Raw genomic sequence first — 15,622 nt, 5'->3', positions numbered from 1 at the left:
ATATGGATTGGGATATCTATGGGACTCTTTATATTACATTCTGTGGGCTTTAAAACAAGGTTCTAAATGAAGCTGATGGAAGTGTGAAAGTCAGGTCTTAATCATATCCCTTAGAAAAAATCTTTAGTTTCAATAAATGTTGGATCCTCAGGGGTTTGATCACTTTTGATGAGCCAGGTCTCTTCCATCCCTGGTTTGAATGACTGAGGCTGCTAACAAAATGCTCAAGATTCACTGCAGCACTAACCCAGTAATTTTCATTTATCTCCCTTCTTGGGTAAGACTGAAGACTGACTCTACAGTCCTTTCTGCACTCATGATAGGTACAGACTGCACTGCACCAAGAACAGAGCAAGTGACAGAACTTGTCTTTCTAAGAAAGGCAAGATGAAGAAAAAAAGACTCATAAGCCACAAAGCAAGGTCCTTAAGCAACTCATTTGCAAACACACAACTACTACAATTAATTCAGAAGCCTATGTTGAATGCCAGCATACTCTTACAGATCCTTACACAGTATCCAAAAATACTCTGGAACTTTGAAAGGCAGGGAGTATGTCTAAAACCTCAGTTGTACCTAGGATTTAGAGAATCACTGTGATATTTTCTCCTATATACTTGGGCTTTTCAGAACTTTGAAAAAGACATTTAAAGGCTCATTATGTCAGGGTGGAGATCAGACTGTACAGTCTGCTGGCTGGGACCCGTGCTCAAGGGAATAATTTAACAACATAATATAAAACACTAAAATGTTGAGCAAGGACACCTCCAGTGATGAATTCCATAATCAGTTGCTTACAGAGTCAGGATTATTATTTTTTTTCTTTTTTCTTTTTTCACGCTGAATCTTGAACTTTTATCTTCACAGAAGAGCAGTTGTGCTAGGAATGGGGGAAAGTTTGATTTGGAAACTCTCTGGTGAGGTAAGAGTCAGACTTCAATCCCCTCTGGGGAAAAAGGGATTCAAACCTTAGTTTACAACGTCCCAAGAATATTTTCATTACCACATCTGTTACACAGAGGAAGAGCACAATAAATAACCTTCTCTACTGACTTTGACACTGGACAGGTGCTGTGTGTGAAGTATGGCTGCAAAATGTGCTCCAAGTAGAGCAATGTTTGGATGTTGGGTAGGGTAGGGTGCCTGGTAACTTAAACATAGAGTTATTGAGGCTCTTCATGGGATGCAAGGAAACAGAAACACAGTTAAGGGCAAGAAGGCTACACTTAGAGAAATGTGATCATATAATCACAGATGCATTAAATGCAAGATTGGAAGGGACCTCAAGGAACATCTGGTCCAACTTTTCTTGGCAAAAGCACAATCTAGACAAGGTGGCCCAGCACTCTGTCCAGACAAATCCTAAAAGTGTCCAATGTCAGTTAATCTCCCACTTCCTTGGAGAGATTATTCCCATTGCAAATTTTTTTTTATCTTGTGTCCGATCATAATCTCCCCAAAAGTTGCTTTTACACATTGCCCCTCACCTTTTTCATAAAATTCTTTGTAAAAAAAGGAGTCTAATATTTGTTGCCATCCTTTAAATTCTAAAGGGTGGAAATGTTTCCCCTAAGCCTACTTTATTCACAGCTGAGCAAGCCCAGTTCTCTCAGCCTTTCCCCATATGTCAGGCTTCCCCCTTCTTTGCTCATCTTTGTGGCCTCTCTTTGGACTCTGTCCAGCCAGTTCACATCTTTTTTGTATAGAAGGGACCAAATCTGAACACAGTATTCCAGGCCAGGCAAGTGCTGAATAAAGTGAGAGAATGACTTCTTGATCTCTGCTGGGGTTGTCCTGGTCAATGCAGCCCAGCTTCTTGCTGGCTTTCTCTGCCCCAGCTGCACACTGGTCACTCATTCTGAATTTGTTGTCTACCAGGACCCCCAGATCCCTTTCCATAAAGCTGCTTTCCAGCCAGGCAGATTCCAGCCTGTGCTTCAATCCTGGATTATGTTCTTTTTCAGATGCAACACCTTACACTTGTCCTTGTTGAACTTCACAGGGTTCTTGCTAGCCCACTCTTCCAGAAAAGCCAGATCTTTCTACACAGTGGCTTCTCCTTTCCTTACTCAGTTTGGGACCATGGACAAACTTTGTAAGGTACTTGATCCCATCTTCCTGATCACTTATACAGATATGAAGCAATATCCCTTGCTTGTGACAGGCTGTCACTTTGAAAAGGATCCATTTGCCATCACCCATTGGTGCTGCCTTTCAACCCATTCCCCCCTCCCAGATTGCCCAGACCATTATAGGCTGTGTTAACACAATGTTTACAAAGTGCCTACAGGAGTGGAGTCCCAGGCAAGAGCTAAGTAAGCATTTTCATGTTTGGAGTTTCCATCAACCCAATCATTAATTTAAAAGCATTTTTTTTTTTTTTCTGTTTACTAAATTTCACCTTTTATGTGAAACACTCCAGTTTATCTCATATAGGTCATATATAGCCAGATATTCTGGAAATAAGGAAAAGGTAAGGGGAAGTTGTTCTACCCTCCACCTTCCCTGCTTTCTGGAAAAAGACAAACCATTTGAACAGTTCCACTTTTGCCTTCTTCTCTTTCCTGTTCCCATGACATCACTGAAGTGTTGAGAAGTGCAGTAAGAAGCTGAACTGGAGATGTTTATCCCCTTCAGACTGCTGTACAGGCTAATAAGGATCATTCAAACATGATCTAATGTTAACTGTGAGCTTTAAGTGCACTGCTCTGGTATGTGATTATTTTACATTAGATGTTGCTGTTTTGGAGCACATGTCTCTTTCTAGGCCATGAAAATCAACAAATAAGCAATAAAAAAACCCTTGAAAGCAACCCAGAAGTGTTCTGACAGCAGAAAAAAGTGTCACATCAAATCTAGTGAGGTAAATTTTAGTGTTAACAAGCACACTGACTGTTGTAAGCTGAAATTCACTGATGAAAGCAGGTTTCATTCATGGTTTTGCCTGAGTTCCTACATATTTGAGGCAATTAATCATCAAATTATAAATATACTTTGTGCATTTGCCCTATTTAGCGCAACAATGATGCAGCTGCTTCAGAGAAAAGAGTATCCAATTCTAATCTAATTAAGCTGTGACCCACTGATACTGGTCAGGTGATATTAAAGGATATAAAAGGAAAGCAGTTCGTAATCCAGTCTAAAAATCACACACTCAGTTTATAAGTCACCCACAAAAGACTGTGGCAGAAAAAAAGCATAGCAAATAATGCTACAAAAGCAAACATGAGGAGAAAGGTTGAGTGCTTTGATTCTGCTTCTCAAATAGCAGCTAACTTTGAAATGTCCTTATATTTTACAGATTTAATAGATTTTCCACAAGCAGAAATTTTGAAGAGATGAGTGTGTATTGCATATACTCATAAACTGATATCTGTGATCAGATTTGGGAAAACATGTAGCTGAAATACACATACAAAAGCTGTCAGTTTCCATTGTACAAGTACACAGATTTGTCTCTGTAGGGCTCCTTGGAACTTCATAAATTCTGCCTTTCCCTCTATTAATAACCCTGAGAGAAGATCTGGGGAAAAAATAAGCTGGGAAAAAATTAATTCACAGAACTGCCTAGGCTTGGAAAGATAGAGGGAAAAGAATGAGCTTACTAGTCTTAGTATTACCCACTTCAAGATTATTTCTAAATGTATTTTTAAAGTTTTATCAAATAGGCATAATTTAGGACTTGGTTCTTCAAGATATCCCTTATATACGTGATTTAGTAATGAGAGTAGTTTTACTGACTCTAGTGAAATTTGCTCATGTGAATGAAGAGTGCAAAGGCAGAAGATTAAAATCTAGAAAATGTGTGTAACTTACATAATTTCAAGCCTGTCAAAATTCAGGTCTCTATTATCATCTGCTTATGTTACATAACACAAAGGAGCTCCGAGTTGTTTGTTCTTCCCCATATGCCTGCAATACATTTGTGATCTTTGAAATTTTGGACTGCATACATTGTTACCCAGGAAAAAGTAAAAATGAATGCAATATAAATAAAGCTTTCATTTTGGGGAATGTCAGAGACAAACACTACCCCCATCATAGTATCTGGCCAGGCACTTGTTTACTAGTAAGATCTTTCTCATTTGCTTCCTGACTCAGTGTTTGATCAGTTTCAGCAAAGCCTTTACAGAAGTCATGGTATCAGTTCCTTTTTCATGGTTCCCCTCAAGCTGAGCAGCAGCACATTCCTCAGCATTTCAGGCTGGAGTAAGTTGGGTTTGAGTGATCATATCCCCCCAGAAACACTCACCACTTAGCAGGATTGAAATTAGTGAGTCTATGTTTGGGGTTTTGTTCTTGTTATTTTAAAAAACATCTGATTTCAAGCCTTTCTCCTTCACCTTTTTCTAGGCTGCTAAGGAAGAAAAATCAGGTGACACCTTAAGTGTTACTGCAAGAAAAAAAGGTAAAGAGAATTATTTGTAATCATGACTATGCATGAAAACCAGAATAGTGGATCAGGCACCACTACTGCGTGCTTGTATGCAACATTACTAATGGTTTGACCTGCTTGTGAACAAACTTACCAGAGAAAACTAAACTTAATTAAGAGATAAGGGGAAAACACATCAAAACACTTGATTTTCCTTTTGTGTAAACTGTTGCAACTTTATGAGTTTGGATAGATATATGGCTGACATACATATGTGACTGAGAAGAGGATCACAACTATTTTGCCCATGGATGCTACTGAGTACAGTACTAAATTGGCTCCAGACATTTTTTTCTGTTCAGAACTGAATTCAGTATTTTCCCTGTATGAGATCCTGATTTAAAAGAAAAAAAAAGTAGAAAACCCCTTATTTGTACCATGATCAAAGTTTTACCATCTGTTTTGTCTTTCATTGCATACTCTAATTCCTGGCTTTTGTCCGGTGTAAGCATCTGTCTGCATCCTGAGGCAGAGCAAGATACTCACAGATATTGCTACATAATCAAATAGTTCATTTAATCTTGTAAGGCTTCTTTGAAGGCAAGATGTTGTATTTTAACTAAGAAAATAATCCTTGTGATAAAAGAGAATGTTTTGCCTGCATAAGGAAGAAGTCTTTGTTGGCCCAAAGATTTCCTACATAACCTTCATGAATAGTCATTTAAACTCTCTGCCTTCACCTGTGCAGCAATATGTCCTTTATCAACCGCAAAAGCCCTCATCCACTAACGCTCGGGAGAGCTCAGCAATCCTCTGCCAAAAGTAAGAAAATGGTGCAACACTAGAAAGTGCCAAAGTAGGGCTGTGCCTCGCCCGGGCACCGGGTCCGGCTCACACCCCGGGGCCGATCCCAGACGAGGAGTGCCCCGGGCTGGTGAGGCCGTGTGGCGGGGCCGCGGCGGGCTCGGGGTCTCGGGCGGGTTCGGGGTCTCGGGCGGGCTCGGGGTCTCGGGCGGGCTCGGGTTCTCGGGAGGGTTCGGGGTCTCGGGCGGGTTCGGGATTTCGGGAGGGCTCGGGGTCTCGGGCGGGCTCGGGGTCTCGGGCGGGCTCGGGTTCTCGGGAGGGTTCGGGGTCTCGGGCGGGCTCGGGGTCTCGGGCGGGCTCGGTCCCGGCGGGGCCGCTGGAGGGAGCCCCCGGGCCGCCTTCAGCACCGCGCGGGCGGACAGCGCTCGGGGCCCCGCGCCGCGCTCCGAGCTGCTGTCCTCACTGCTCTCCTCACTGCTCTCCTCACTGCTCTCCTCACTGCTCCTCACTGCTCTCCTCACTGCTCCTCACTGCTCTCCTCACTGCTCTCCTCACTGCTCCCCTCACTGCTCCTCACTGCTCTCCTCACTGCTCTCCTCACTGCTCTCCTCACTGCTCTCCTCACTGCTCTCCTCACTGCTCTCCTCACTGCCTTCCTCACTGCTCTCCTCACTGCCTTCCTCACTGCCTTCCTCACTGCTGTCCTCACTGCTCCTCACTGCTCTCCTCACTGCTCCTCACTGCTCTCCTCACTGCTCTCCTCATTGCTGTCCTCACTGCCTTCCTCACTCTCCTCCGCGCTGCCTTTCTCACTGTCCTCCTCCCTCCCTCCCTCCCTCCCTCCGCGCAGCCCTCCCTCCCGACCCCTCCGAGCTCCTCTGGCAGGGGGGTGGGAGCCAGCCCGGGGCGGGGAAGGGCCCGGCCTCTCCCGCAGCGGCTGGGGCAGAGGGCCGAAGCGGCGGGCTGTGTTCAGCTGTCCCTGGGCAGGCGGGAGCCGGTGTAGATCAGCACCGACGTGTGACAAGCTGCGCGTATCCTGTTAAGGAGATTTATATATGTAGTTCATGAAGGCAATCATCTGGCTGGTAATCTCTCATTGTGCACCGCTCCAAGGCAGTTCGTTCACACAACTGGCTGCAAAACGAAGATATTAGTATCTCTCCCGGGAAATGTCTGTGGCAAATGTGTGTGTTGTGTGTGCGTTGCAGCTAAACAGCTGTGATACTGGTGCGTAATGAGATAGCAGCACATTACTCATAGCTCCAGGAGAGGACGTGGAAGAAAATTAAGAAATCAGCATAACTCACACAGCTTTTGACCCATCACTAACAGCACCAGCAGTGCATGGGAGTAGGACATGGCGCGGCTGCAGTTCATCCATCAGCATATCAAGGGCTGCACAACAACTCTGCCACAACCTAATTGTCTCACGTCCACAGGGCTCAGGAAGCTTTTCCCAAAACAGGGTGAGCCCAATCACTGGGACATGAGGTTAGGCAGCCCATAGCTAAGAAGTAGTAAGGGCATACTACCCCTATGGAGAGGGGTGGGCAGGGGTATCAGTAGGACCAGGGTCTAAGGAAGGGAAGGTAGACATGCCCCAAGAATCATGGATATCAAACTTCGACATGCAAGATCAGTCACTTCCCAGGCACACATCCCAACACTCACGTAAATCACATGCCGCCCGCAGCGAATTCCTCTGTACCCTCCCTCCTTTTGGGATTATCTGACAATATCTCCACCCTTTTCTCTCTGATTCCGTGGAGCAAGCCAAATGGAGATGATAATCTGCTATGAAATATTGACAGCACTGAGCTGTGACAGTCTGGAAAGGGAGGGAAAAGGAAGCATCAAGAATCTCCAGGATTAAGTTGTCCTAGTATCCATTGTTTTCTTGCCTTGCAGGGATATGGGGACTTTGGTGCATTCTCACTTTTCTGTGGAAGAAGTCAGAGTGTGAAGTCAGGTGAGACCCGGTTTTAACCCTCAGACCCATCCTGACCAGTGCCTTTCAGCATTCTGCACCACACAACACTCCAGCACACTGTAACCAGCACTCTGTCCTAGACATCACTTGTAAGGATTCAGCACAACAGTGTTTGCCCTTTGACCACCAGCAGAAAAGGCTTCCTAGTGAGACAGCCTAGGATCCCACACCAAATCTCCCGAGGGAGCTTTGCTCTGGCTTCTCTGAGGTTTCACTGGTTCCTCCTTGCAAAAGAGCAGCATGCTTTGCTCCTGTTTTCCCATAACTCAGATCAAGTTACCCTTCACATATAAAAGTAACAATTGCCCCAGCAGATTCAGAGTTATGAACAGTAAAATGGGATCATTGGGAGAGTTTGGTCAAGACAGAGTCATCTAAAACCCCAAACCACAGCTGGAAGTTGGGGAGGGTACTAATAAATGACCCATCTACCCCACTTGCCCCAGGAGCTTCTCTCCCCAATGCTATTTCAAGGAACAGCAAGGTAATGAATATACAAGCAGAGGAGACAGGGTGGCTAGAAAGTGTCTCAACTCCCAGACTGAGGTGAAACACAAGGTTGATTTTTGCCTATGATCTCCCCTCCAGGTAACAAACTTTTTAGCATCTGATTAAAAGGGAAAGGATTTTTTGGGACATCCCCCCACGCCTCCTCTCACTCAGGGTGATGGAGAAAGAGGACTGTTCCCACCCTCTGCTCACCACAGTACCTGGTTGAGGGAAGTCACGGCAAACCTGGGGATAACCAGCTGCATGACGAGCTGCAGGACAGAGGTGACCAGTCCAGCCAGGATGGCCCAGGTGAGTGGCAACGGGAGCATGCTGTAGGTGGCAAAAAGCGTGAAAAGCACATAGCCAATGCCATCCCCAAGGAGGCCACAGCCCAGTCCTGCCGCCAGAATTTGCATGGCCATGGCCACCCAAGTGACAACACCGCTGTACTGCAGGTAGGTGTATGAGGTCGTGTCCTTCCTGACCACCACTAAGGCACAGATCACCACCTCAATACCAGTGAAGAAGCCCAAGAGGATGCCCTTAATGGGGTCCATGGGAGCAGAGGCCAGGGTCAAGTGGAGGAACAGTAGGGTCAGCTTGGTCAGCACGTCCAGGATGTTCATGACCACCTCAGATTTGCGCCGTTGACCCAAGAAGTAGCGCTGGTAAAGGCGCTCTAAGTCCCGAGACTTAAAGGAGTTGCGGAGAGTGGGGAAGATCACCCCGCGATATGTATAGCCCCAGTTGAGGAAGAAGTCGGAGTTGCTGGGGGCACAGTCCAGGGGCAGAAAGCCCAAGTCTCCGCTGCTGCTTGTGCCCTCCGGGAAGACTTTGGTGCCGCCGTTGTTGTGGCGCTCGCTGCCCAAACTCCGTCCGGCCGACTGCCGCCGGAGGTGGTGGTGGTGCGGCGGGTGCGGGTGGTGGTTGGGGCAGCAGGTCTCGTCCGAGCTGAAGCCCTTGCCCCCGCCGCTGCTGCTGCCGCCGCTGCTGCTGCTGTGCTCCTGGATGAAGCGCTGCTCGGTGATGTGGCGCACGGCCGTCTGCCACAGCAGGCGCTGGGGTCTGCCGCTGCCGGGGGGAGTCCTGTTGATGGTGTAAAGTTCATCGCTGTCGCTCAGGCACCGCACCTCCGAGAGCTCCATGGCGGTGACTGGAGGGGGGCAGAGCACCGGTGCGCGGGGGGGGGCACAGGGGCGGGGGGGCACACACCGTCTTTGGGGAGGGGAGCAGGGGGAGGGATGGAACCGCAGGAGAGGAGGGAGGGGATGCCGAAGGGCGGGTGGCGGCGGCGGAGGGGTGGCGGTGCGGGGATCACATTTATAGGCAGGTCCCTGGGTCTGGCGGAGCGGCTGGCGGCGGGGCTGGTTGGCCGCCGGGGTCCGGGGGGCGGCTGCGACGGTTTAGCGCAGGCGGCCCGAGCCCCGTACCCGCTCCCGCGGCGCCCCGCGGAGCCGCATCCCGCGGAGCCCGGCTGCGGAGCTGCCCCGGAGCCCCGGCGGGCTCGGTGCGCGCCCTCCTCGGGGCGGTGCGCGGGGGGGAAGCCGAGCCGCGGGTCCGGAGAGGAGGAGGAGGGAGGAGCGGAGCATTTACGGGCGCAGTCCCGCTGCCCGGTGGGCGATCCTCGGCCCCATCCGGAGGCCGGAGGCGCGGAGGGGTGGGGGCAGCCTCCTTGCAGAGCCGGTCACAGCGGGCAGCTCCTCTCACCGGGGATGCCGGGGCTCCGCTCCGAGGTCTGGTGCCCGGGAGTTGCTGTAATTCCCGCGGCTGCGGTCAGCGGCAGCGCTGCGAGCTCGGGCAGGAGCGGAGAGGCGGCCAGGTCTCGGGCGTCCTCGGTCACGGCGCCAGAGCCGCCGGCCGGGGGCTGCCCGCCCGCTTTCCCCCGGCGGCGGGGCATGCCCCTGGCTCACGGGCCGCCTCTGCCCGGAGGGGCCTCGGGGCTCCCATCCATCGCAGACAGTCGGCTTGCTTGGCAACGGGAAAAAAAAAAGGAAGGAAAAAAAGAAAGAAAGGAGGAGAATAAAAAAAATCACATCAAAGCCCAAATCTAAAAAAAAAAAAAAAAATAAAAAAAAAAAAATTCGAAAGAGCGGGGAATGAAAATCCCGCCCTAAACTCAGAGCTCTGGGAAGCCAGATGGGAGTATCCCAACTTCTCCGCGGGCCGGGACAGGGAGTGCTCCGGATCAGGGGCTTCCCCGGCGGCAGGGAGAAGGAGGAGGAGGAGGAGGAGGAAGGGGCAAGGGCAAAGCCCGGTGCCTGCGGGGCTGCGGGCAGCTGGCGGCGGATGCTGTCCCGGAGCCGCGGGACGAGCACGGCGGAGCCGCCGCCGCCGGAGTGGAGCTGCGGGCGGGCGGCCCGGGAGGAGGCAGAGCCCGGCGCGGTCAGCTGATGCCCGCCACGTCGGCGGGGCTGCCAGCACCCCCCCGGCCCGGTTAAAGCAGCCGCAGCCGCCGCTCTGGGAGGGGGACAGCGCGCGGGGGTTGCCGCAGAGCAGGTCCTCTGGTCCCAGGAGGCTCCTTCAAGGGTCACTTAGGTTTCTTTGAGCTGATCTTCTCTAGGTGCCCCGGACTGTCTCGCCTTGCCTGACAGGTGCATCCTACCCCAGCGCTCAGTGAGAGCTGGTGCTGCAGCCGGGCATCCCTCTGCCCCGCCACGGGGAAGAGCCTCAGGCCTTGCTTGGAGACAACACACTTGCCCAGGGTGGGGGATCCCTACAAACCCCTCCACCTCTGCCTGAGCAAGTTCAGACCCTCTCAGAAAAGTAATGTCACTGCCAGGACTGGGATTCTGGACACCCTGTGTTGAGTGCTTGATGATGCTATCTTGACAACATTTACATTAAAGATGCTAGAGAAATGGCAGAAACTGTCCCATGCACAGACCCTGGACATAAAGCCACTCCTCACTCCCCATGCTGCAGATGAAATTGTTCCTGCTCTTCTGCTTGTGGAATCACTCTATGCCCGCAATCCTGGATGCGTTGTGTATGGTGGCAAAGCCTGGAGAGGAAGAAGTATCTTTGTCTTTCCCATTCCTCTGCCCAAGGTAAACCTTGTTAAAGTGTCTGAAGTCTGTCCTGGAGGAAAGGCTGAAACCTCCAGTTTTGGAGCCGAAGCAGATATAGTCTGCATATTAGACTATGGCAAATTAAGGGAGAAGTGTTTTCTTTGTGTTTCAAAAGAAAGAGTGATTCCTGCTGAACTCTTTGAGGTAAATATGCAGCTGCCTTCTTACAGCAGCAGTGTGGACAGAGGCCCTGGAGCTGTGCTACCCCACAAGGAGCTCTGGCTTGTTGAGAGTTGGGGTGCTTAAAAATGGCATGTGATGCTTGACTTCCAGTGGGTCTGAACCTCCATGAACACCCCTCCAGTTGTCATTGTTTAATTCACCTTTTATTATTATTAGTAGTAGCAGTAGCATTAGCATTAGCATTAGCATTAGCATTAGTATTAGTATTAGTATTAATATTAGTATTATTAGTATTATGAGGAAGACATGGAGATTTTGGAAGAATTTCACTGATTGTTTCTGCATTTACACTAAAATAGATTTGGAAACTCCAACCAAGTCTGTGTCCCATGTATGAGGCAGATTCTGTACATATATAAGCAGTGGAAATTCTTGTTCTCCAGAGCCCAGATAAGGAAAGAGTGGCATTTTTGTGAACAGAGATGGGCCTTTCCTGTGGTTCAGCATGACCCTGCTAACCTGGAAAGGGTTAATACTGGTTTCCCAATAGTAATAGAGACACATATCCTTGCTCCTAGATAAAGCCCATGAAAATTGTAGCAATTCTTTAAGATGAAAATGATGCTATAATAGGAGAAATCTCTTGCAAAACATATGTTTCTTTAATGAAAGAAATTATAATCGTTAGTACTATTACTCCAGAGTGCAGAATGAACACATCTTTCTCATTCAGATTGCTCAACACAAATCATGATAAATAAAAGGAAAAGGAAACAAATATATAATGCAGTTTAAGGAGACACCCATTCAAAAGAGGTAAGATGAAACCAAGATAGGGACATCCCAGTTCTCTAATGTTACTGTATGCACTGAATCACAGTGCTGGCAGTTTCCTCTGCCTCATGGCAGAGTGAGCTCTACTCTCATCATTTTTCCTGTGATAGAGGCTCTGTACTTCCCCAGGCAGTCTATTTTTATGCTTCTCCATCCTTATCATTTTCATATCTAACCTGAACATTCCTTGCAGCATTCACTAAGCACATCACTTCTTGTCCTGTCCACCATGAACAGGGAGAACAGATTATCTTGTCAGTAGTCTATACATATTTAATGAATGTCTCTTCTATCCACTCCCTCTTCCCCTTCTCATTGCTTAGGCTAAATAACACAATTTCTATCTTTCCCCCCTCACCCCCCATAGGTCACATTTTCTAGATCTCTGGTCTTTTTTATTTGCTCTTGATTATATACTCTTGTTTCATGATTTTATTATCTTTCCTTCTCGCTCTGTGAAATTCATACAGCTCAACTTGGTTCTACAGTGGAAAGTTGTCTTATATCTAGGACTACGTTTTATGACCTGCACTCCTATTTATACATCCTGGGACGTATTTACCATCCTCCCTTCACAGGCTTATCCAGAATTGATGACCTACTGAAACTTTGCTGTCCTCAAGGCCTGGGCAGGTGTCACTTGCTCCATATGTGCATAACAGCCTACATGAAGTATCTTGCATTTGCCCTCACTGGAATGCATTGTTTTTTCCACCCTGCATGCCAAATTTGAAATAGAACATGTTGAAAACTAAACCTGTCCTCCTCCATGCCAGCAGCCCTCCCCAGCTCTGTGCCATCTGTGTGTTTGGTGAGCCTACTCTCTGTTCAGTGGTGGTGGCAAAGCAGCGCAGAGCGTGTAGGTAACAGTCAGTGTGCTCATTTCTTGCGTTTCTGAGTCAGCCACAGAAGTACTGGGCACCTTTGTGGAGGGTTACCATGAAGGGGACAAGATCTGAGCATTGGCACCCACTGCAGCAACACTCTTGGCTCTGCAGAGCAAGGAAGAGGCCTGACCATCCTGGGGAGCAGGAGAGGGGACATCCTGCCAAAGCCCTGGTTGCCAATGAAGGCTGGATGAGCTGGGGGTTCAACAAGATGATTTCACACACGTGCACAAAGTCCTGTAAGTCCCAAACTCAGCTGGCACTAGATGAATACTGTGCATTATTCAGTTTTTGCTGCTATTGGATTTTTTTTTTTTTTTTAATAGAGCTAAATGACTTGGCAGTGTCACAAAATCACTAAAAGCCATTTAAAAATAATACTGTCACTAGAAGGCTTTTGAAGGATGAAAAATCAGGCAGAATTCATTCCTCTTCTGTCACCTGAAAGTTTATGTCACACTCCTCTCCTCCTTCCCCCTCTCTACCCACAGCAGTAGCATTTATGTACAGTTTAATGTTATGATATTTAATCATGCAAATAATGATCTCACTCACTTTAGTGGGACTATTTATGTCCTCAGGATTGCAAACCTGGCACCATGCTCTGCAAAGCTCTCTAGGGTTCTCCAATAAAGATGGCTTCATATCCAACACATTAGGAAGGAATGCTTGCATATACATAATTTTATTTAAATAAATATTTGACAAAATAATTTAAGAAAAGCAAACAATTGACAGAAAGCCACTATATCTGAAATGTGAAACTTGAGTACTGATAGAAATGAAAGAATGTGAGCAAGTTAGCTTGAAATTGTCTCCTTATTTTTGTTCCTGTATCTCCTCATCCTTTTTTTTTTTTTTTTTTCCTCCTTGGCAACAATTCAACAACTTAGATGTTCTACTACTACCAAAAAAAAAAAAAAAAGGGAACTGAGTCTTCTTTTAAAAAACCCTGTCTATCACTTTCCTCACATGAATGCATATCCCAATATGACGTGTGTACAAAAGCCAACACAGGACATAACAGAGTGGATTGAAAATTGTAACACTGGTTAGTAAAATCATTCAGACCAATTAATGAAAGCCATGGGAAAAGAAATGCAAGGTTTCATGGACTGAAACATCAGAGGGAAAGAGGACGAGGACACATAGTTCAGCAGAAGATGGAAACAATCAGCATTTTCTGTGCTTTGCGGATAACCTCTTTCAGTATGGTAAAAATATCAATGAAATATTTTAAAGTTTGTTAGCAATTCAACTGAAGTATTGCATACCTCAGCGATACCAAAAAGCAATGGGAAATAAATAAAAGGATCAAAAAAAAAAACCAAAAAAGAAAAAAAATGTCAGAGTATAAAGAGGCAGCAAGATATACCAATATTTTTTGCTTCCCCATGTTGTGAAGCAGCAGTTCTCTCACATGCAAATAAATTTCTTATCTCTCTCTCCATTCACAGATACGCATATCCACATAAAAAGGTAAGAAGATGGTCTAAGCATGGGAATTTTATGAAGAGAAATAAGGGATTTGAGGTGACTAATGTACCTTTTAACCAATGGTTGGAGCTGTGTTTTTCTCCTTTTTTCCAGGTCCACTTCTTCCTCACCCACCCAGCTATTATTCCAGTTTTGAAAATGGATTAGCAGCTGTGACCACTGCAAATCTTTTATTCAAGACTTTTTGGGCACTGCTGCTGACCAGGAATAACGGTTTTTTACTAAATAAAAGAGGTCTGTATATACAGGAAATTGAAAAAGCAATGGAAATTTTTGGGTCTTAGAAGAAATCCACATTTTTAAGACTGTGAATTTAAGCTTTTCATTTCAAAAGATTCTTTCAATAAGATTATTTAATTTTTTTTTTTCTGTGGATAGTAGTATTGTTGGTGTTTCTGTTTTTTGGTTGGTTAGGTTTTGGTTTGGATTTTTTTTTTTTTTTTTTTTCAGAACCAGAAGAAAACATGATGGAGTAAAGTAAAAAAATAAAGACTAGAATGTACTGTTCTTCCTTGTTAGGAAGTGAAGGCCTTTATCCCAAGTCAGAATCAAGTGCAGTTTCAAGAATTTGAAAAAAAAAACCCTTTCCAAAACAGAACTGCTGTCCTTCACATTGTCCTCTGGACCACCCAGAACTTTCCCTCAGTTCTTTCACCTTTTCCCAACCAGGTTTTAGAGAACAGCTGTTTCTTGGCTTATCTCTCTCTTCTGTGCACACTATCACTCTCCTGTAACACTGTTAAATCCCTGAAACACCTGCACTGCTGAATGAATCATACTTTTTACAAAGCAGTAGATGGTTCTTGATACTTTATTGGCTTCCTTTGAAGGAGGGATTTTTTTTTTTTCTTTTAATACAAAAGAACTCTGACTTAATTGCAACAGAAGTCAAAAGGAAATGAATATTAAATTCACTTCTAAAGTGAAATCTTTATAATCCACAGAAGACAATCCATTTACAAACATTTTTTATTCTTAATTTTCTTGTAGCAGCAAGTGCTAAGAGTGAGAGCCTGACTGGTGAAACTACAAAAGAAATTAATACTAGAAACGAGACTTGAATTTGAGACACTTGAAAGAAATTAAAACCATAAAAAATCACACATAAGGGTATTCTGTATAACTTTTTAAATTGAAAAAAATAATTCTTAGCTTGTTTTAGAGGGTTTAACATTTAGATCTCAAAGTGTTTTTCTTGTTACAGGATGGAGATGTTTCCTGTGGATGTATACAACAATACTAATTAGGCTTCAAATAGGGAAATGTTATATTGTATGAGATTTTAAATCCATCCAGATCAGTATCCTGCAGTTACTGCAGTATAAGACATATCCTAAGAGGAAATCCCCCTGTCAGCCACTTCAAAGAAGGGAAGGTCTGTTAGGGTTGTGTATGCATGTGCTGGTGTGCGTGTATTAAACCTTGGAACAGGAACAAAACCTAGAAACCTTCATATTTCCAAGGGAAAGGAAATTCCTTTTGTTTCTTCTCCTCCTTCTTCTGTCTGGAGGAAAAGAATTCTGTTCAGTTTTTAAATAAAATATGAATCCAA

The 15,622-nt window shown here is 46.1% G+C and overlaps 1 protein-coding gene and 1 long non-coding RNA gene across 4 annotated transcripts in view; one reads left to right on the top strand and one right to left on the bottom strand.

Moving 5' to 3' along the window:
* ADCY8 (adenylate cyclase 8) overlaps positions 1–9,133 on the bottom strand; it is a 118,213-nt gene extending 109,080 nt beyond the window's left edge. The window contains exon 1 of one of the 2 annotated variants that reach the window (XM_086879067.1): positions 7,880–9,133. In XM_086879067.1, the coding sequence (XP_086735193.1) occupies positions 7,880–8,806 (927 nt within the window). In that variant the 5' untranslated portion in view covers positions 8,807–9,133. The remainder of the gene's footprint in view (positions 1–7,879) is intronic. The other variant, XM_086879073.1, reaches the window with a different exon arrangement.
* Positions 5,476–15,622, top strand: LOC147655293 (uncharacterized). Of its 2 annotated transcripts, XR_015283810.1 has the most exons (7): positions 5,522–6,645; positions 7,088–7,148; positions 7,758–7,970; positions 12,685–12,812; positions 14,031–14,052; positions 14,164–14,304; positions 15,275–15,622. It is a non-coding gene; the product is annotated as an uncharacterized LOC147655293 (long non-coding RNA). The 2 variants fall into 2 exon arrangements; XR_015283811.1 differs by lacking the exons at positions 14,031–14,052; positions 14,164–14,304; positions 15,275–15,622 and having other exon boundaries at positions 5,476–6,645; positions 10,584–13,917.

The sequence above is a fragment of the Cyanistes caeruleus genome, chromosome 1 (genome assembly GCF_971803275.1).
Source record: "Cyanistes caeruleus chromosome 1, bCyaCae1.hap1.1, whole genome shotgun sequence".
NCBI lineage: Eukaryota > Metazoa > Chordata > Aves > Passeriformes > Paridae > Cyanistes > Cyanistes caeruleus.
This window is presented reverse-complemented; position numbering and strand designations above follow the sequence as displayed.